This window comes from Sipha flava, unplaced genomic scaffold (genome assembly GCF_003268045.1).
Source record: "Sipha flava isolate LNK unplaced genomic scaffold, YSA_version1 100_pilon_pilon, whole genome shotgun sequence".
In the NCBI taxonomy this organism is placed as follows: Eukaryota; Metazoa; Arthropoda; class Insecta; order Hemiptera; family Aphididae; genus Sipha; species Sipha flava.
The window spans coordinates 481,494-505,133 of NW_020271714.1; the positions used below are offsets into that span (position 1 = coordinate 481,494).

Consider the following 23,640-nt stretch of genomic DNA (forward strand, 5'->3'; position numbering starts at 1 on the left):
TTTTAAAATACTTTTTCCATTGATTCAATTTTAATGTTGAGATTTTTTAATACATGTGGTGTGTCTGGGCTATAACGCAAATAAAAGTTTTTAAAAATAATCTGCCCTTTTTGAGGCCATTCTTTTGGTGGTTTTTTATCTAAAAAAATTGTTAAAATTTAAAATACATTATACATAAAATAATTTATTTAAATATTACCAGGAGGAGATTCAAGAGCAGATTCTTGAGGAACATTTGTATACTCTAGTACTCTTTCAACAGACGTCATATGGTTTTCCAATTCAGCTGCTTGTCTCATTCCCCATTGGAACATACCAGTTAACCCAATTGCTTGAGTTATAGCCAAACCAACATTTCCGGCATAAGTATCTGGTGTTATATAAAACGAATTATATTAAATATTTAATAAAAATAAAATATTTTAAAATGCATTATTTTTGTTTAGCTTACTATTGCCAATATTTAGGAAACTAAATGTTACAATACTTATATAGGAAAGACATACAACATCCAACCAAAAACCAAACGCTCTACTTGAAGTTAAAAGCAAATAATACGCTGACGAATGCAAATCCTAAAATAAATAATAAATTGAAATATTATAAATGTATATATATTTTTTTCTAACTTGATGGTTGTCAAATTCTTTAGACAAAATGTGTTCTGCTTCAAATGCCCTTATTGTTGTTAAACCTTGAAGAGATGCATTCAAATGTGCAATTACAGGACTTCTTGCTATTTAAATGAAAATATATATTATAAATATATGTAAGGCAATTTAAATACTGTTCTATGCTTACTAACTCCTTCCAACCGTTTGACACTTCGAGAAGTTGACAAATAGAAAACTCTGAGTTTGTAAAATACTATTCCAATAATAAATGTTGGGATCATAAGATAAATATTAACAATTCCAATCACAATAATTATTCCCAACAATGCTAGTCCAATCTATTTAACAATGTGCACATGTTGTTTTATTTAATAAAGGTTTGATAATGTTAATATTACTTGTATACAGTCCATTAAAGCAATTGGTAACATCTCATCAATAGCACCTATGTCTCTAGAAAATCGGTTAAGAATTCGTCCTAATAAAGAAGTAAAAATATAAGAAATTAATAAAATCCTTAAAAATTATTATGATTTCAAATATATTTACCAGATGAATTTGTGTTGAAAAAATACATTGTAGCTCTCGTTAAAGCATTAAACAACTTATTATGTAAATTCATTGATGCTTTCATACTAACTGATACAAACATGGCAGATGTAATGAGTGTAGATAATATCATAGAAAATATAAAAATGGCAAAAACAATAATACATGTTTGTCTTGAAATGTTCCACCACAATATGGTACCAGATCTTTCATTCGTTGCTGTAGTACTATTCGTATATGTATATGTATTATTAACTTCGGCTGTTAACTTATAGATTTTTATATTATTTGCATAATGAAAAACGTGTTCTTCTAGATTTACCCTAAAAAAATAATTGAAATTTAAAGAATTTTGACTAAAATATAAATATCATACAATACCAAAATGTTATCCAATATTCTCCACCAGATAGCAAAACTTGAGTGAAAATAAACATAAATAGTAAAAATATTTTAATTAAAACATTTCCCGCAGCTGAGTAATATGATGAGTACACAGCAAGTGAAAAATTCCCAGACGAACGAGTTTCAGCAACTTCATTTGGTTCTTCAATACTACCGTAATGTTGAATATCAGCGGTAGACGATGCCACACTCTGAACTGAATCTTGCCGTGATAAAATTGATTTTGGATTTATACTACTAGTATTTGTATATTTAATAGTTTCGTTTTCAAAGATATCAGTTGTCTCTGCAGAAGAATTGAGCAACTTTGTGAAGTCTAAGCCAGAGGCTTGAAGTTCATCGTATGGGCCTTTAACTAAAATTTTTGCCTAATAAAAAATAAATGTATTATATATGTAATGTATAAAATTAAATATGTATTCTACAACTATAAATTATATTTTATAATTTATAATTAAAATTATTTATTGGTCACAACACACGAAAGAATTTTATAAAAAATATAAGAAGGGTTTATTTTTATATCTTCTTCTAGGGTTAATCAGCCGCTGGAACCATCCCGTCTCACAACCAATTCTCCAGCAATCTCTATTCATCGCCAAATCTTTCCAGTTTTCTCCACTTCCTAAGTTTTTTATATCCCTCTTAACTATATCTTCCCATCTCAATTTTCGTCTTCCCAAGGGCCTTTTTCCTACTGAATTCTGTTTTAACACCATTCTTAGTAAAAATTTCTGGCTTCGCATTGTATGTGCTGCCCAACGCAACCTTCTTTTCTTGATCGTCTCTGCTATGTTATTTTCATTAAAAATTTCTTGTAGCTCTATATTTTTCCTTCTTCTCTACTCTCCTGTTATGTCATATTTAATTATACCGAAGATCTTCCGTAATATTTTCTTTTCTAGTATTAAAAACTTATTTTTATATATGTTGTATTTATTGATTACAAAAATAATGATAATCGAGATGAAGAATTTAACTTATACATAACCTTCTATAAAAAACACTGATCGATTATCAAAAACTTCTTTTAAATTAATTTAAGATTCAATTATTTTCGAGAGTTCTACTATGATGACGTTACTGTAGATTACTGATCTTTAATTTAATAAAAACTGGGATAAATTAATTCTCATAAACAAAATCAAATTGAAATAATATTTGTTAGTACAAAATAAACTGTAAAATGAATAGATTATTTTGTTTTTCTATGCACCCAGGTGCTTCTTCTAGCAATCCCTCTTGTATGCCAATGTTAGTACTAATATTTAAATGTTTGTTCGTCACAACACACTAAAGTAAATTAATAAAATATTTATGACCAATACTTACATTTTCCATTAATATGATTTGATCAACTTTAGTTAGGTGTTGTAACTGATGAGTAATAAGAATACAAGTCTTTTCTTTGAGGTAACCTTAACAAATGTTTATTTAGTGTTAACAATGCAACTAATACAATTTATTACAATATTACCTTTTATGCATTTTTCAAATAAATGTTTTCCAACGTGTGTATCAACAGCAGATAGAGGATCATCCAACAAATAAATATCAGCTTGTTTATAAATAGCTCTGAATGTAGAAATGTAAAATAACTAAATATTTTTCAAACTTAAGTTCAGAATCAGATTTCTTATATAATATTTTAAAGTTTATCTATAATATACATAAAGTTTCCTCCAAAAAAATTAATTAAAATACATTATTCTTCGAAAACAATTTAACATTGAAATTAGAACTTCAAAAATTGTAATATATTTTAAATCGATTTTTACAGATCTATGACTTTCTTATTTTATGCAAATATGATAATAAGTTTTCATATTATCATTCAACAAATTAAAAGTTCTTAACAACACCTACTTAATAATCAACTGATTAAACAGGGATTAATTTATTTGTATACATGACTAAGATAAATAAGATTTATTATTCATATTTCTTATTTTACCTTGCTAAATTAATTCTGGCTTTTTGTCCACCGCTAAGAGAAACACCTCTTTCTCCCACAATTGTTCTATCGCTGTAAGGAAATTGTTCAAGATCGGTTTTTAATGCACATACATTTATAATCTAGTTTGTGACACAGTAAAAACAAAATAATATATTATAATTAATATTATGGTTCGGAACATTTAAAGAAAAAATGTTAGCTACTTTTTTATAACGTTCTTTGTCCATAGGCAAACCAAATAGAATATTTTGCTGAACTGAACCAGCAAATAACCATGGTTCTTGTGATGCGTATGATACAACACCATGCACAGAAATGTTTCCTTCGGAAAGAGGTAATTCTCTTAATATTGCTTGTATTAATGAACTCTATAATAAAATGGTAATAATAATTAATAATTCAAATAATGTTTCATAGAAGTATTTACTTTTCCAGCTCCGACAGGTCCGATAATCGCGACTAATCGACCAGGCCTGACAGTTAGATTGATATTTTCAAAAGAATTTTCAGTTTGAATATCGGTCCACTTAGCTGTAGCATTGGAAATAAATATTCCTAAATCACTCAAGTTTTCAGATTCATCTAGATTATCAAGTTTATTAAGTGACACCTCGTCATTAATAATATTTAGTTTTTTAACACCATTTGAAGCCTTGTCAGCTTTTGAACGATTGGCTACTTGATTATTCTTTTCTTCGTACAATAAAAAATTCTATAAAAAAAAAAAAAAAAAAATCTAATATATTTCTATTTGTATTTACCATTATAAACCCTCAAAATCTAATTACATGTAGATATTGATTGTATAATAGTATTTATATTTTTTTTTTCTATTTATTTCAAATCTATAAAAGTGCGTTTAATAAGGAACGATGACACTCTATCGGAAATTCAGAGGTTCTTAATATTTTTAGATAGCTCCACGAACCACGGGAGGTTGTATATACCCAAGGGCAAAACTAGGGGATGGAAGACGGGGATACATCTCCGGACGTGAAATTTTAGAAGGTGTACTTTTTTTTAATTATTATCAATTAATTTGATATTTTTAACTTTGTTAAATTATGTTTTAAGGTTAAAACTCAATAATTATGATGGTATAAAAAATAAAAAAATAAAAAATTTTTCGAGAAGAGTATTTGATTATCGGTCTATGATAGGGCGTAATTTTAACATTTCCCCCTTGCGTAAAAATTCCTGCCTCTGTATATACCCATATACTATTATAAAGCAATATTTTAGTTTTATATCATAATATATTTTTATCTGTCCTTAGCTTTTTTCTCCCATATTATCATTTTCGAAGTCATAGCAAAATAAACAATCAACGTATAATTTGTCTTGCGAATGTTAGTCACATCCAGGGCCGGATTTGACGGAGGATTTTAAGGGCAATTGCCCCGGGCTGTTTGGGGGCATCCGGATGCCGGAACACTTTAAAAGTATATTTTTATTTTGACCTTTGGTTTAAGAAATGTATGAAAAAATTATCAACATGAAAAAAAAATATAGGTTTATATTTATATTATTTAGTCTATAAAATGAGTACGTCAAGATGTTAAGTGGCAACAGTATGGGATTGGGGCATCCAGGAAATGCACAAATATATTAGTATGTAGGCTTTGATTAAATATACATGTGTTTTTTAATCAATGATGTGGTAAAAAACTATAAACCTTCGAGTCGCTACATGATTTATTTTTAAACACCGAAGTGGCAGTACCCGGAAAACAGTCTGATATTGATGAAGCGTAACATTGACTTCTACGTATCACTTTACCATATTAAAATAGCGCAATCCATGTTATTTTGATTTTTCGTCATTATCTAAATTATGCTCTTTATTGTCTGAATGGGTGTACGTACAACAAAACAGCGACACTTATGTATGTTTACAGTTCAGTTTTAGTGTGCGTAAATTTGTTAGGTGTTTTTGTACAGAATTTTAAGTCCACTGTGTGGAGGCAGATAACTTTGAATTTTTCCGCATCCGAAATACATTTTGAAGTTTTATTCCATGCTGTTCAAAAATGTATTAAACTGCGTTGTAATGTACACTTCCCTGCTTAGTTAATTTTAAATAGGTACATATTTAATTATAACTTATTCTTAAATTTGATTTAAGTATTGATTTGATATTATAAAACCAATGATTAAAGTAAATAGGGCACAACATTCTACTCGTACCTATAACAGTGGCGACTCGTGATGTTCAAAGCGAATTGTGTGTTATTTAGTATTTATAATGTAAATGTCCATTTATAAAATAAAATTTATTATAATACGTTTTTTTGTCGTCTTCATTTTTTTTCTTTTTTGTACAAATTATTTTATTTTATTTCTGGGCTATTTAGTAAATCGCTTTATGCTCGAATTATGCGTATAGACAATTAGAATATTATATTTATTTATATATTACCCTTTTATATATATATTTATATTCATGGGCGTGATCAAGAATAGGGGTTTAACTCCCCATAGACTCTATACAATTATAAATATATATATTTTTTACATACACGTATTTTTATTTTTTATGATTTTGGACACGATTTTTCTTAGTAAAATTGATCAACAACATAAGGGTGGTTTTCGATAGCAAATGTTGTATTAGTTCATTTTATATTTCTCAATTGTTTTCCCAATAATTGCGGAAAACCGATGAAAAATTGCAAAAAAACGATACCATTTACGGAATGAAATTTGAATGAAAATTGCTTCACAAATTCAGTTTTAGTAATTTTTTTAGTTTTTAATTCATCCATTTTTTTTTCAATTGTTATTCTATTCCTTGAGCACTGACTTCATAATGCTATATAAATATCAATTTTTATATTTTTTAAAATATCTATAGAATCAAAAATATTAAGGTGAGAAGAATTTAACGAACTATTTAATTTCCATGGAAAGATTCGCTATTGTTAGTCGTGCGTAATGTCGATGATAAATATTCTGACCATATTTCTGGTGGAAAGTCAGCGTTATTTTTTATATATGAATCTAATATATAGTCTACTACAGTGAGCTACTACTGTAAAATTTAGCAAATAGAAAACCGGATATATTCTTTTGATAAGAGTCGTTATTACATCTGTACAACTAACGAGTCGCTACTGACCTTTGGAAATAAAATCTTACATACACCATAGCATGTAAACAAAAAAGCTTGACAAACAATTTTTTAAAGTATACTAAATAATTTTTTTGTAATTTAATTTTAATAGTATTTGTTAATTAATGCAACTTAATTTATAGGCATTATTTTTGGGTCTTAGTAATAATTTTTAATAGGTATGATATATTTTGAATTTCAAAGTATGAAAAGAGTCCAGAGAAGTGGCGCTGTTAATCGAAAATTAAAAAGCAAAAGGAAGAAAAAATTGAAAATGATATTAAAAAAACCATATGTATATCTAATTTTTTTAAGTCAAACTTATTACTTCTAAAAGTACCATATTTATAAAAATGTATTTATTTTTTTATTACTTACTATTACTAACTATTTAGTATTTACTATATATTACATTTAATTAAACTGTGATATTATTATACGAACAGAAATTTGTGATTTGTAAAGCATGAACAATGGTATTCTAAACTTTAAATTAAAAAGTTTAGGCAGATAATTTTAATGTGCAAGTATGCAAATTTTTAATACTACATGGATAATGTTAATTTTGTACTGCTAGGGGCCTCGAATAATCGATTTGCCCAGGGCATCCGAAAGTCTAAATCCGGCCCTGGTTACACGTCTTATACATTGTTTTGTTCGGTGGAAGACATAAGTGCCAAAATAAGAGAAGAAAAAAAAAAAGTTGTATCGTATGAAAGTGCCAAAATCCTAGATAACTGTATATTAAATAACAGATATTAAATTTAGAACTATGTCGTTCAAAAACTCCAAACGCTTAATCTTAATTGACAAATGTATTATATGATTACGATAGATTGTCGCATAGATAGTGTGTAAGCAGTTTTGTGTTATAACATTTTGTTAGAACCTATTTCGTAAGCATTCGTGTAAACGTCATTCGTTATAATGGATTTATATATAAAAACTGTTACGAACAAAGGTGTTGTGTATATTTTATTTAAAGAGCAAAAATATAAATTTTTAAGAGAAATGGCCAGTGGTAATGTGTCATTGAGATGTACCAAAAAAAAAATGTTCTGCTAGAATAGAGATGGATAAACCTGTTAATGGTGAGCATTTACACGATATAGTGAACAATCATGATGGTCAGTGTCATATTTTGCGCAATAATTGTAAAAGAAAAGCAACTAAAAATATTATCAACCGACCATCGAAAATAATGCGTCACAAGTTGTGTGCTTCTGAAAATACTGAAATGGTTTCTGATGACATTGGAAATATTCGAGTTTCAATGTTCAGACAAAGACGTAAATTATTACTGACAAGGCCTCAATCATTGGAAGAAGCTATTAATCTAGTTAGTAATCGGAATATTTTAACTAATAGGAACGAAACGTTTTGTTACGTAGATATAGAAAGCAAAATCATTTTTCCGACCACTAAATCTAATATTCAATACATGTACCACAATAGTTCACTTTTAGTTGCCGATGGTATATTTTACGTGTGTCCGAAATTCTTTTATCAGCTATTTACGATACATGTTGTAGCTGTGGAAGATATTTACATTTAATTGACTGTCTACTACCAAGTAAAACATTAAATTGCTACGAATCAATGTGGAAATACATATACAAATTGAGTGAAAAATATAATTTAGAATTTTCTCCAAAAATACTCGTAGTTGATTTTGAAAAAGCAGCACACGATGGATTTTTAGCAGTTTTTCCAAATTCAAAAATAAAATGTTGTAAATTTCATTCAGGGCAATCGTGGTTTAGGAAAATTCAAAGCTTGGATCTTCGAAATGAATACATAAAGAACTCTGCAATAGGGATTTGATTGAAGTATTTTTTGGTTTGGATTTTCTTCTGTGCACCGAAGTATCTGATGCTTTTGCAGATTTAATTTCAATCACACCTGAGATCAAACTATTTCTAAATTTAGTGATTACATTTTAGAAACATACATTGATTTTAGTATATTTCCATCTGAAATTTGGGCTGAAATTCCGGATAATGAGAACTACAAATGCAGCTGAATCATTTCATCGACATTTAAAAGACCAATTTTATGTGGCTCATTTTTCCGTTCATATAGTAATTGAAGTATTATTAAAATTACAAAGTGAAACATATTTATTTATGAACTCTTCTTTTAACAATAAATTAAGGATATCTCATGAAGAAATAATGGTACTATGAAAGAAATATCAGGATGGTGAAATAAATCGTCTAGAATATGTGAAAAAAGTGGGATTAAAAAATCAACCAATTTATTACATTTATTAAATATTGATGTGCATGTATATTATAATTTACTATCGAAATGTTTTTATAAAATAGCAACGGATTTATTAACTTTATATTGATTTGCATGTATATTATAATTTATTATCGACATTTTTTTTAAATTTTGTTTTTAATTTTTAAATAACTACCTACTTATATACCTACTTATATATTTTGGCGCAAATGCTATGTTACTTTTGCACCTTTGGCGTTTTTGTCTTATGTTGGGTATAACAGGTAACAATATTAGATTGACGCTTATGTCCTACAGATTTTGGCACAAATGATAGGTCATTTTTGTACTTTTGGCGCTTATGTCATACAGCCGTTTTGTTATAACCGTTTCGTATTTGCTTGCATTCTACGATTAAATTATTCAAATATTTTTGTTAATATTTTAAGATATTTTCTTCACATTCCGATATACATTCACAGACAAGAAATTTCATTTTCAATTTATACAAATATTTTAAAAAATGATCAGTGGGTTCGTTTAATTTGGAAGTTGCATCCTTTTTTATACAGACACTAACAAAAACTGCGGAAGCCTGTGGTGTCAGTGAAAGAACCGTGATACGTATTCCAGTTGAAGAAAACAAACAAAAAGAAAAAGAAACACAGACCGTTTGTTCATCGTTCACTTTCAGCAAAAGGTTTATTAGAGATTATAATATGTTAATCAAGTTAATGACTTTGATGCAAATATTGTAAGAAAATCCATTCATATTTTTTATGAACAAGGTGACCCTACGCCATTAATATTTTCAACTAAAAATCATCTAAGAACTACGTACAAAGGTTTTAGAACTTCCACTTGACATAAACAGATAAATCTCATTTTCAGGTACAAAAAATACAATGATGATCGTCGATTTCTAATGAAGTATTAAGATGTTGTTATTATTCAAGTGACATTTTTACATACATTTGTTAACCTTCGTAAAAGTACGATCCTTTGCTGGTTCTCTATTTAGACGAGATATAAGTCAACCAATACTACATAAGAGGGAACATTTAGCAAAATTAACAAAATACTGAAGGATTTAAATTTCCCACGGGAAAGGAAAGTTGAATAAATATTTGTCATGGGAATCTGATTCATTTGGATTTATGCCTGGATCGAAGTTAATTTTTAGATGTTAAACTGACACTTGTGAATATTATCACACTTGAGTTAATTATTTTATTTTCAGAGAATGGTTTATACAAATGTTAAAACATTTAGAAAAACCATGTGATGATAATTTTCATATTATTTCATTCTAATAGACAATTATCCAAAGGCAAATGAAAGACAAGAACGTTCAAAAATGGCTTTCTTATGAAGAAGTTGACTATTCACCACTCAAAACATCGATCAAATTACACGAAAGAGTCAAACTTTTGATACCTTGAATAAAAATATATGAGCTTGATCAAATTGCAATGGAAAGGGGACTCTATTTTTTGCATTTCCCACTTTATAATTTGTTCACGTATTGTTATTATTATTATTTTTAATGTAATATTTATTAATTAAAATTGTTAAATACTATTTAATACTATTCTTGAGGCTTCATGAACTGCATATAATGTACATCTTTGTCAGTAATTTATTTTAAATCTGAATTTTTTGAAACAAATTTATTCATTAAGTGTACGAGTATCAAGAAGATAAGAAAAGATTATACAATTTTTATTTTTAATTTTATATTTATATTCCATTTAAATTTTTGATAGATTCTAATAGAATGTTGTGTAATATGCCCAATAAAATAGAAATATGCATAAATATATAAAAACATGCCAAACATGCAAAATAAGATTTCACGTATTTAACCATGGTACCTTGAAATGGATTTCTATGTCATCTAGCATTAAATACAATTTTGCAAGATTGATATGCAAATGCATGAACTTACGAGCCCTGATAATGACCCTAAGTTAGAATGCTCATCGTACGCATTACCATCAAGTGCCACTTTCCGTATATAAGTTTATTAATTTACAATATGAGAGATAATTTATAAGTTCTTGCTAACTCGTGATCTAAATTTAATATATATTTATAAATGTATATATGTAATTATATATGGATGTATGTATTTTACCTGCAGTCTTTTAATGGAGACAAACAATTCTGATATTTGACCAATACCTTGTGGGAAATATAATGTCATTGTTAATCGCAGTATATTGTAGTATGAAGTTATAACAAAAACCTTAAAGAATTTTACAAGTATTTGAGTATGTCATTCAAAAAAAAAATTCAAAAAATATCAAACTAATGTTTACTTTTTGAGCAGTGATTAAGTTTCCAAGTAAATTATATAATATAATACAAGAAAACAGTGCGATTCTAGTATGAAATGTCATGAACGATAACAAAACACTTCTGATATAAAAGGCGCCTCTAATTTGTTGAATTTCCTTTCTAAAAGTAAATAATATAAAATAAACTATTATATAATTTATTGAATTAACAAAATTGGATTTGGTTTTTAATTTGTTAATAGTTCGGTTGCGACTGTTAATAATGCAATATCGTGCTCCGTTGCTATTCTCTTGCTCCGTACCTTTAATTGTATTTTTACCTGTTTTTTTTCGAACAAAAACACACTATCTCAAAAAAGTACCAACTTTCCAACCAGCCAAACTGCAAATTTCTCAAACAAAAAGGAGCTCTGTTATTCTGTATCTGGTATCAAAACTAATTAAATAATTAACTAATTAAATTCGTCACTGATAAATCAGTATTTAGCCGGCCGGCCGTCACGTAATCGCCGTTATCTCACGATAACAAACCACTAACGACACCATGCTGGATAAAATTAAAACCGTCACCCCACTAATAATCCAAAAGTCGCGTATACAAAGTATGCCAAATCAATCACCTAATTTGCCTACACAATCAATTTAAAATAATGGTTTCATCCAAGGTTTATAGATAACATTATCTATAAACCTTGGATTTCATCACCCCCACTGGAGCAAAACATTTATAATCACCATATCAATCACCAAATGTAGTTAACCACTATCAAAAACAACAAAAATATAATTCAAAAAACCGATTTTTACTGTTTTCAAACCAAATCGAGCAGTGCATTTTTTCACTAGTTAACTAAGCGACACAAATGTCGCCCAGTGATTATACTCTGTCGATAATATTTTGAAAGATTGGGCGAAATAATGCGAAACAAACGTATACTATAATCGTACTACATTGACTATTTTTGAGAAAAACATTTTTTGTCACACAGCGAAAATTCCTTATAAAATGCACTGAAATCGAGGATCTGTTAATATTGATAACAATTCAAATGAGATGGAGCTAGAACCCGAACAAAAGGCACCTACTCCCACTATAGCAACATCATCTCCCCTTCCAATTTTCATTTGTACAGTAAATGACTTTAATGCATTCTGTAATACAATCAAAGAAGTAACAAAGGGTGAACAGTTCTCATGTAAAAGTTCAATAAATGGTGTAAAACTATCTACTCAATTACCAGATTCGTATCGGACTGTTATTAAATACCTACAATGCAACAAAGCAGACTTTCATGCTTACCAATCAAAAGAAGATAGAGCATATCTCGTAGTTATCCGTAATTCACATCATACTACCCAAATTGAAGAAATTAAAAAAGAACTACTCTCACTTGGTCACACTCCAAGAAGAATAATAAACATTATCCAACACAGTACCAAAATTTTCCAAGCCTTTCCCCCTCATTTTATCGATCTGGAACCCGCCCTTAATAATAAAACAATTTTTGATATTAAATCCTTGTTCTACACTAAAATCAAAGTCTAAGAACCTCGAGTAAACAAATTAAATATCAAATGTCTTCGTTGCCAAGGTTTTGGTCATACAAGATTCTACTGCAATCACCAACCTAAATGTGTGAGTTGTGCTGAAAAACACCTGTCCAACATCAATCAGAAACCCTCCAGCTTTTCATCCAAATGCGCCCTGTGTGCTGGCCAGTGGCGTAACTGGAAAAAAATCTTGAGGGGAGGGGCTATATTATATATTTATTATTACTAAAACCCTAACACCCCTCCCCCTCATCAGTTAAAACATATTTTTATTGTATGTATTTTATACATTATATCAAATTGTTTGATTTTACATAAGTGTTTTAACTCATTTTGTGGTTTAGATTAACATAAATTGTAGGTAGCAGATACTAGGTACCAATAATGTTAAATAATACCCATAAGAGTTTATTAATAAAAGGTGCTATTTGTACTGTTGGATTATCTGGGGGGACAAAATTATACATTTATCTCTCAAAAAATTATCATGGGGGCATTTGCCCTCCCCTTACCCCCTCACAATTACGCCACTGGTGTTGGCGACCACCCCGCAAACTACAGAGGTTGTCCAACTCATAAGGAATTCTAAGCTTCACTCCAATCAAGAAAATCATCTAGATAAGATCACCCAGTTCCCCAACATAATAATGTAAGCCCATCACCTATTGTTTACACTATTTCAAATTAACTAACTAACTAATTACCTAACTCCTCACATTAAATCTTATGTACAAGCAACCACTGAAAATCTAAAAAATCACTCTAATATACAGTGTCCAACAGAACTCGACTTTCCTCCATCAAAATTCTCCTCCTTTCTTGATGACCTCAACAATTTAATAAATCCCCCTCATTTCTCTTCCAATCACCCTCATAAATAGTCTCCTCATTTCTAAAAATGATAAATAATCAAACTATCTTTCTTCCTATTCAAATTTTTCTTTGGGATGAAAATGGTCTAACTAGACAAAAAAATTAAAGCCTTAATCATCAATAAACAAATAGACATCATTTTGATTAGTGAAACCCACTTAACACCACTCACTTCATTCCAAATTCCAGGTAAAACAATGCATCACTGTGATCATCAAGATCGTACAGCCTATGCTGGATCTGCAATCTTAATAAAACATAACATAAATCATACTGCTCTCCCACCATTCCAAACATCTTTCCTTCAAGTTACAAACATTTCTTTATTGTTAAATCACATTCCTACTACAATTTCTGCAGTATACTATCCTCCAGGTCAGACTAATAAAATAACTACACATGACATTAATCTCTACTTTCAAACAATTGGAAATACGTTTTTATCAGGAGACTTCATCTCAAAACACCAAAACTGGGGCTCTAGAATAACTAACACTAGAGGTCGCTCTCTGTTCAACTCTCTTTTAAGCAACAACCTTAAACATTTATCCCCACGTGGACCAATCTACTAGCCTGCCCACTCCAATAGAATCCCTGACCTTGATTTCTTCATTTATACAAATCTACTACATTAAAGCAGGTGCCCCTTAGGTTAGTATACTAGCTCCCACTCTACAATTTACTTCCTATATACCACATTCTGACCACACCACTCTTGCAACGTTTGCCGATGATACAGGTATAATATCAATAAATTTCGACCTAACCATAGTCTCCTTTGCTCTCCAAACACATCTTACTGAACTTCAAAACTCGTTTAATCTGAGGAGAATTAAAATAAATTTGATTAAATCAACGCATATTACTTTTTCCCTACAACCAGGCCTTGCCCTCCCCCCCAATGACCCTCAATAATGACATGATTTCCCAAACGAAAGTTACCCAGTATTTGGAGTCAACCACGATAACAAACTCCCTTGAGCCAATCACATAAAAACAAAGAGAAAATTCCTCAATTCCAAACTTCACAAAATTAGACATTTCCTCAAATCAACTCTTCCACTCAATACTAAACTTTTAATCTATAAACAAATTATCTGCCCTACTATGACCTACGGAATACAGTTTTGGGGAACATCTAAAAAAATCTAACATTCAAATATTTCAATCCTTTTAATCAATTTGCCTTCGCCTCATTACTAATGAGCCCCGGGTACGACAGTAATCTCACCCTTCACTCGGACCTCAATATTCAAAACATCCATACTCTAGCATCACATCACTATAAGCTATTCCATTAAAACACACTCAACCATTCCAATCCACTTATATCCAATCTCTCCTCCCTTTAAATCCCTGTAAGCCCTCCACGCCGTCTAAAGCGCGATTGGCCTAGAGATCTCCTAAACTTATAAAAAAAAAAAAAAAATATAAACAAAAAAGTTTAGAATTGTGAAGTAGTGTTGTTAACACCCCCTTCAACCATCTATAGTCCGCGACAGGAAAAGTGGCCCCTGCCCGCCACGAACCTAGCGGCTGCTTCGCTTTAATGGTGCGTAACGTAACTAAACTTATTGCCACGTTTTTTTGAATATATAATTAATTTACTGAAAATACTTACAATATTTTATAAACCAATAATTTGTGTATTCAAACCAAACAAAAAACATTAAAAAATTAAAACAAATAATACAAATATTTTATTCTCTGTTTCCTTCGTCATCATCTTGATCGTCGTCACTCCAGTCACTGTCATCCGGAAGTATGGTTAGAATTATTGGTTCGATCATGGTGTCTCGCATAATTTCTTTTTTGTTGTCTTCAATTTGAATTTCTTCTGCATGACGGACGCATTTCTTCCAATCATCTACTGTCACTGCATCCAATGCCTCATGTGTTAGACGTTCAATGTCAACCATTTTAAATGTGTTGTTTTTTTCGCCACTTCACCCTTCATCTGAGCCCAAATTAACTCTATCGGATTATATTTGCAATGTTAAGGTGGTAGACGGATTACCTCATGACCCTTTTCCAACGCAATTTTATCCAGCTCGTATTTTTTTTTCTCGTGGCATTAGGTACTTTACTTTTTGACGAAGTTCCGGTAATGTTTCTAATGGAAAAAATTCAACGTTTTTACCCATTAACCATTGTTGGACGTCGGCTTTTCTCCAATTACTTTTTGGGTATGATTCTTTGAGAGTAGAATGATATGGTGCATTATCTATTACAATAACGGATGGCTCTTCAAGGTTATTCAGCAATTGAATAAACCACTGCTTGAACACTTCACCATTCATTTGGTCGTGGTAATCGATTGTATTTCCGCTGTTATTACGAAACACCAATTTCGACCCTTCAATGAACCCGTAGCGAGCACATCCTGCGTGACATACAATAAGCCGACCTCCTTTACCAGTTGGTACCTTTAGACCCATCGAATTGTGTTCATTTTGCCAAATAAGCGTGCGTGAATAATTTTGGTTTACCCACGTTTCGTGGGGGTAAACAACAGGTCGATCGTCTTTTTTTTCTCGCAGCATACTCATCTGCCTTAAAAATTTACACTGAAGCGCGACGATATCGTTCCTCTCCATTAAAAACAAAAGACCATCGTTGCATTTTTTGTAGCTATATTTTAAATTTTTAAGGAGCCTTTGCATCGATCGAACGCACCCGGTATAATTTGTTTTTTTTTTACAGCATTGAGTATTAATTGAGCAGTTGGGTACTCACCCCGGTCATAAAACTCGTAGATAGTCCTTCTCACAATATCGGAATCAAAATCATCAAGCTCTGAAACCGTTTTTGCGCGTTTGTATCCTTTACGCGGAGAAATAAACGTAGGACTCGCATCTGGTGTTTCTGGATCATCACGGAGGAGAAAAAGTAGCGTAAAAAATTGTTGTTGCTATAGCAGTAATATTAAATGTTGATGTCAGGGGTCGTTTTTACATATTACTGCTATAGCAGTATTATAAAAACCGTCCAAAAAGTGTCATTACTGTGATAGCAGTGATATTTTCAATGGTCTCTTATGAGAGAGGAAGTTTTACTGACCCCGGACATCTCATCGGGCAATTTAAATATAATACTGCCATAGTAGAATTTTTAAATTGAAAATGTGATGTCGGAAGTCAGTACTGCTATAGCAGTACTAAAAATATTACTTCTATAGCATTACTTCTAATATATACACACTATAAATAATTTTTTTACACTGGCTATGAGTATCTTTATCGACAAACGACATTTTTTAATAATTTATACAGTAACGTTAATTGGTTACGGAGGAGAAAAAGTAGCATAAAAAATTGTTGTTTACGAACGGACAGTGAAAAGACAAAACGATAAAACACGAGGGTCATAGGGTTTGTACTCTGTATGTATTATGTGCATCACTGTATCCCTACCACAGTACGTTTTGCAGCTGTCTTCCAGATACTCCAGTAAAAACTGGATTTTTAGTCTATATAGTCTGGACAGCTGTAATACGTAGATAGCCGGTAAGGTGCCCCAAAAAAACAAATCAACTATGTTTCTTAATGTGAATTATACAAGTGGCGCAGCCACGCAGTATGCGGCATATGTTGAGAACCAATAGCTCACGGGTGGAGAAGCAGCAACGGGTCGCAGTACACAGGGGCCACTTTTCCTGTCGTGGACTATAGTCTTGTAATCAATCATCAATATTACTTATTGAATAAATTATTACAGATTATATGTTATATATTTTTTTTAAAAAAAAAAAATTTGTTAATATTTACATTATTGATACTTAAATAAACTTATAAATAATAAAATATACATTAATTAATTATTACCATGAAATGAAAGTATCTTTGTGAATAGCGTGAAAATATATATAAAAATATAGGTACGTACTTTCTTGCATATTGTACAAGGGATTGAAATGGTTTTTCCCAAGTATACATTTTAATTACTTGCATGCCTGAAATTATTTCATTCATCAAACCTACTCTTTCGTCTGTTCTGATGGCAGTCTTCAGTCGAAGTTCTGAAGTCTTTTTTCCCAACCAAACTAAACATTTTTTAATTTTTTTCTTATAAATATCAAATTGTACTGCTCTTTATATATTCAGTGTTCTATATTTAATTTTACAAACCTTGAAATGGAATAAATATAATTATTGCAGCAACACCAATTATTGACGATACCCCTACTTCTTGCCACAAAAAATATGTGAACACAATTGTTTGTATGGGACTAATCCATAGGTAATGTATTCGCATTATTGCTGTGTCAAATCGATTTACATCGTTGGACAACAAATTTACTATATGACCCACTGTGATTTTACTGAGAGCAGATTTACTTAGTCGTAATGCCTGTATATGTAAAAAAAACTTTTATAAGTACCATTATTTACACTTTTTGTATTAAGAATTTAATGTACAAACATTTCAATATAATTTCAAAATACAGTCGAGTCGCGATAACTCGAAAAACTTGACTACTCGAATTGTGTTTTATTCCTCTAAAATATTATTCCCCTATAAATCAATTAGATATCTTGAATAATACATATCTCGAAGTTAATTTTATCCCCCTTCAACTTCGAGTTATCGCGAATCGACTGTAACATTTTTTTTGTTAAATTTAATAAAATAATTGAAGCAATTTGAATAAATAATTGATAATGTGTCACAAGTTATGCGTAAAAAAATGCACACTATTTACCGTTAAAATTATAATAAAGATCCTAATTTAAATTTGTTATATGATTCTTTCTGTAGCTACAAAAGAGAATCAAAGAAGAAAAATAGAAACGTTACAAAATTAAGTTGTTACGAAATCTAGTATTTCAATGAAATGGTACAATTATTTCAAGTTAAAAGACTAATATAGCAGTTACTATTAAATTTAATAAACTTACTTTATCTTAGATTAGATTCACTTAAAGAATTAAAAAATATCTATAACAAGCCCAGTTTTGCAATTTTTTTTTTTTTTTTTATTTCCAATATGTTCAAAAGTTGAATAAAAATAATAACTCTTTAGAATTCAGAGTACAGGCGTATTATAAAAGCAGTATATAACAAAACAACTGAAGCTATAATAATGTAAAGGACCGTAAAGGTACCTTATTATAAATTAGAAAACATGTAGATACACGCATCTTCATGCCCATATGCGCCGTAAGCATATCGTAGGCAATGAAACCCATAGTTTTCAATACAATGGCTATGACCAAGCAAAATCCATAAAATATCCCAAGATATTGAGAAGACTGATCTTGTGGCATATCTGATTCAAATCGTACGATTATACAACCCAGAAATATTGACTGGCAAACACTGTATCAATCATATTAAACACAAAAAAAATGTTTCAAGTTTATTCATTAATATATTAACATCTACAATTTAAAATAAAATGTTTTTATGGTTATATTTTACTTGTATTTACTATCTCCAACTAAAGTATTAAAATATTACCTCAACCATTTTTAAATGGTGGTAAGTATTAAATAAAGTGAGAAAAGAGCTATATCATTTTAAATATTATTAATGATAAAATAATACAAGGGATTTAACAATCGGAAACTTTTAATAGCATAATATTTTATATAATTAAGCATTTTAACTCAACTTTAATACTTTTTTATATATGTTAATTATATAAAAAAAGGATTTCATATGATTACAAAATTAATAATTAATTAATTAATGAAAAATGAGCATACTTACACGATAATCATCTTTTATGATATAAATCATAGTTTATTTTACTTTAAAAGGTATTGGAAGTAGGTAATGATTCATAATATTTATCTGGAAGATAGGAAATTAAATTATTTCTATTCCTTGCGTATCAATGAATCGATGAATCTAGTTGTGTGATAAGAATTTTAAAAACAGATCTTAAATTACTGTAGAGTTTACGTAAGTTGAATTTTTCTCTTATTAATTTTCAAATTATCTTTAAGTTAATTAATCAAAACAATTATTGATGAATTTATTATAAAGCATTTTGTAAATATTGAAACAAAAAAAAGGGAAAAATGATTAATTAATTTTATTTCAAGAAAGCAAATTCTAATTAGTGTTCATAATATTTTCATAATCAAACACTACACAGTAGTGTTCTGCATGGTCCGGTCTAGTACGGTCCTAACATACGAAAATTATTAAATCGTCGGTTTGGTCCGGTTCAACATTTTTAGGAGTAGTTCGGTCCATAGGCGCACATTGTGTGTGAATTTAGGGGGTGCTGGACAGGGCCGGATTTAGAATTTGTAGGCCCCTAAGCTCAATTGTTGTGTGGGCCCTACCAGAAAATTTTTAGAAAATAGAAAGGGCATACACACAAATAAATAAACTAAGCGATCTTTAAAACATTTTCAAATAATTTTCTACCCAAAATCGAGGGTAGTGCAACTTTCTAACTTCTAGTTTTTTGACTGAAAATAATAAAATTTAAAATATAGTATATTAAAGTGTGGATTCAATCACAAAATAGTAGTTAAAAAGGTATTCAACGCTCTTTATTAATATTACAACGGCAGTAACTAGTAATTAAATTCACAACATAATATTTATAATACAGCTTAATAAATAATACAAATTTAATTTAAAGGTTTAAACTTTAATCAGTTTACGTCTTAACTTTGTATTAATGAAATCACTTATAATATCTTCATAATTTATTTGTCTTAAAATGTCACTCTCAATGCTAAGTAGAGCTAACATGTTGAGCCTTTCTTCTGTCGTGAATGTTCGAAGACGGTTTTTGATCAACTTTAATTTTGAAAAAGATCTTTCTCCGCTGCTATTGGTGACCATAAGTGACAGGTACATTCTTAAAGCTACCTCAATATTAGGAAAACAATCTTTTAAATTTTTTTCGATTAGAAACTGGTACATCCATCTTTCCCGAGATATAACTTTATCATTTTTTCCATCATCATCTTTTAGAAACTCTTGGTAAAAAGCCTTGGATTGAATCAGTTCATTTCCAAATTGATCGTCCAAATCATTATCATATCATTTTACTAAATTTTGAGCTGATATAATTATCTTTTTATCATCAAGTATATCTAACTTATAAAGAAATCTAAAACGGTTATCAACTAGTTCATACTTGTGTATTCGTGCTGGAATAATTTATAGTACACAGGTCCGTGAGGGCCAAAGCCCCTCACACCCCCTAAAGCCATAATCAACTGCATCGCCATAGTTTTTTAATTTCTATTAATTATACGTTATAATAATATTTAATTATTAATAATATATTAAACAAGATTTAATTTCCTGTTGGATGATATACATTTTTCCAATATAATTTCCCCATCTATTTTATTGGTAAGATCCCTCTCAATGCTAAACGTAGATAGCTTAGTAAATCTTTCTTGGCTCATATTAGTGTGGAACCAATTTTTCAATCTACGCATAGCTGAAAAGGAGCGTTCACACGTTGAAGAAAAATTTGGAATTGTCATTACCACTTGAACTAGTTTATAAACATTTGGAAACAAACTTTTATTACATTATTTTTCAAATATTCAAATTCAAAGTTGGCTGGTAAACTATTATTTAACACCAGCATTTCTGCTGATAAACTAACTGTCGATATTTTCAAAATAACCTAATATATCAAAAATATGAACTAGTATATAAAATGTAAATAGTAAATATTTATATATAATATTTGTCATTCCACATACAATTCAGCGTAACCCACTGGTTAAATATTACTAAAAACCAAGTAATAATCAAAGTTATAAATAAAACATAATTTCGTAAACCGTAGATAATATAAGAATATAAAGTAAGATAAGATAATATGATTTTCTATAATATTATGATTCCTGTTTATAGTTTAATAGTTAGACAAAAACTGAAACAGTAAAACGTGCAATTATACAATACTGTTTTAATCGTGAATTCGTCAACTATATTATTATCTATTTATAGTGGAAAAAAAATGCCCAATCCAAAAACCACAATAATTTAAAAATTATTGATGAAATACTGAAATAAATATTCTAGGAAACTGGGGGTGCTAAGCACCCCCGAGCACCCCCCTATGTGCGCCTATGGTTCAGTCCAATCCTCAAATCAAATGCATTATTTTCAGTCCGGTCCGGTTTCAAAAAAAAGAAATGAAAATCAGTCCAGTCCGGTCCCAATCATAGTACTTAAAATCTAAATACAGATATTACTATGTAAACAAATAAAAGGAAAAAAAACCTAATTTAGGTACACATTTATTTATAAAATCGGGTAGTTCGGTCCAGTGTATTACTAAACGCATTATATGGTTCGGTCTTGGTTAATACAGACTAAGACTTACGGATCAGTTTATAAACGGACCAAAATGTTTTAAGATCGAACCGACAGTTTGGTCTACGGTTTACTTTATTAAATGTTATTTAATTACTAGTCCGGTCCGGTCTAAAAATAATATGAAGCCGTCGGTTCGGTCCAATTTTGGTCTTTGATTAACTTTTAAGTGTGGTCCGGTCCAACTTCGGTCCCCTGGTAAAATTTGTAGTCCGGTCTGGTCCTTAAAATAACAGACCATGCAGACCACTACTACATAGGAAATTTTAAATATTTCAATTTCTACTTCCTGTATATGATAAAATTATTTCCAATCACAATTAAGTGAATTTAGTTCTTATGAAGTGTTGAAACTTCAGAAAGATGAGTTAAGTATTGTTTGAGATTACATTACAAATAACTAAGATAATAACTATATTATTATATTCTTATCACGTTCATTTTAAAAATGTCGTAAAAATTATAAAATTGATAAGTAATTCAAATGTTCTCTACAGTGAATAAAGTTGCATAACATTTATTTTTACATTAATGCAATGATAAATCTCGTTACTACTCATCATTCATGTAATAAGAACATTTTTTTTAAAATTTCAATTTATAAACAATTCTACAAATATTATATAACTGAGGAGTACTCATATAATTATCACTGTAAGTTGGAATCTTTTAAATATATAAATGTTCAATATTCTTAATAGTATTTAATTATATCATAATCATGAGAATATATTTAAAAAAATTTTAAGAGAAAATATTTATTTTTTGGATCTTTCTTAGTAAAAAAATTCATATAAAATTATAAACTGAGAATTTTAGTGTCTTCTAACAATAAAAAGTTAGGTATAACAGAGATACAGACATTTAATAATGTAGATAAAAACTGTCATAACGTTATCTGTAAAATTTACTCAAGAGAATTAATGGTAAAAATATTCTATGTTAAACTTACGTGTATTGTATCTATAAAATAAATATAAAAATACTCTTATAAAATGTCGAAATAATTAAAAAAACTTGCATTAAATACATTTAATATTTATATAAATTTATATGACACGTGTTACAATGCAAATCAAACATTCCTAGATAATTTAAAATTCTGTCACGTTAACAAATTTAAGGTCAACGAAAACAAACATACCAGAAATATATTTAGATAATATATTTTAAATTTTTTATAAAATCAGTAACGAATTATCATTGACATCATACCATTGTTTTTTGAGACTTATTATTTATGTCATAATTATTATTTTATAATTTAGTATCAATTTATTTTTTATTATATTTAAACATGGACCTTCATGGCGTTCCATCAAGAATTGATCGATCTTGAATTCCCATCAAAAGTATAAAAACAAATATCAGATTCTGAGCTACATGATATTTTGGAAAACGATAAATGGATAATTATTAGATTTTAAAATATATTTATCTATTTATTCTGTTCTGAAGATTTTTTATTTATATTATTTTATTGTTTTATTTATAAGATTTACGAAATAATTTTTGTTTATTTTATAAAAATATTACACATGATGATAGGGAATCATAAAAAAAGTATTATTTTATAAAATAACAAATATAAATTAAAATATTTAATAACATATTTTATATATATAAATTTTACAAATTAAAAAAAATATCCTTAAACGAGAAACTAAATATTAGAACATACGACCAGTGGCGTATACAAGGGGGGATGTGGGGGCCAGATACCCATACAAGACCTTTTTTTAAATG

General features: G+C 29.3%; 1 protein-coding gene across 3 annotated transcripts in view; it reads right to left on the reverse strand.

Annotated features, from left to right (window-relative positions):
- The window catches only part of LOC112680056 (probable multidrug resistance-associated protein lethal(2)03659), a 62,620-nt gene that overhangs the window by 34,858 nt on the left and 4,122 nt on the right, over positions 1 to 23,640 (reverse strand). For 2 of the 3 annotated variants that reach the window (XM_025550053.1, XM_025550063.1), the window contains exons 5-22: positions 18,693 to 18,906; positions 17,715 to 17,937; positions 17,473 to 17,629; positions 11,185 to 11,323; positions 11,001 to 11,111; positions 3,953 to 4,237; positions 3,729 to 3,893; positions 3,523 to 3,644; positions 3,046 to 3,143; positions 2,901 to 2,986; positions 1,545 to 1,936; positions 1,164 to 1,486; positions 1,013 to 1,092; positions 802 to 952; positions 630 to 736; positions 452 to 575; positions 200 to 370; positions 12 to 139 (exon numbers count right to left, since the gene is read on the reverse strand). In XM_025550053.1, the coding sequence (XP_025405838.1) occupies positions 12 to 139; positions 200 to 370; positions 452 to 575; positions 630 to 736; positions 802 to 952; positions 1,013 to 1,092; positions 1,164 to 1,486; positions 1,545 to 1,936; positions 2,901 to 2,986; positions 3,046 to 3,143; positions 3,523 to 3,644; positions 3,729 to 3,893; positions 3,953 to 4,237; positions 11,001 to 11,111; positions 11,185 to 11,323; positions 17,473 to 17,629; positions 17,715 to 17,937; positions 18,693 to 18,906 (3,076 nt within the window). The remainder of the gene's footprint in view (positions 1 to 11; positions 140 to 199; positions 371 to 451; positions 576 to 629; positions 737 to 801; positions 953 to 1,012; positions 1,093 to 1,163; positions 1,487 to 1,544; positions 1,937 to 2,900; positions 2,987 to 3,045; positions 3,144 to 3,522; positions 3,645 to 3,728; positions 3,894 to 3,952; positions 4,238 to 11,000; positions 11,112 to 11,184; positions 11,324 to 17,472; positions 17,630 to 17,714; positions 17,938 to 18,692; positions 18,907 to 23,640) is intronic. The other variant, XM_025550058.1, reaches the window with a different exon arrangement.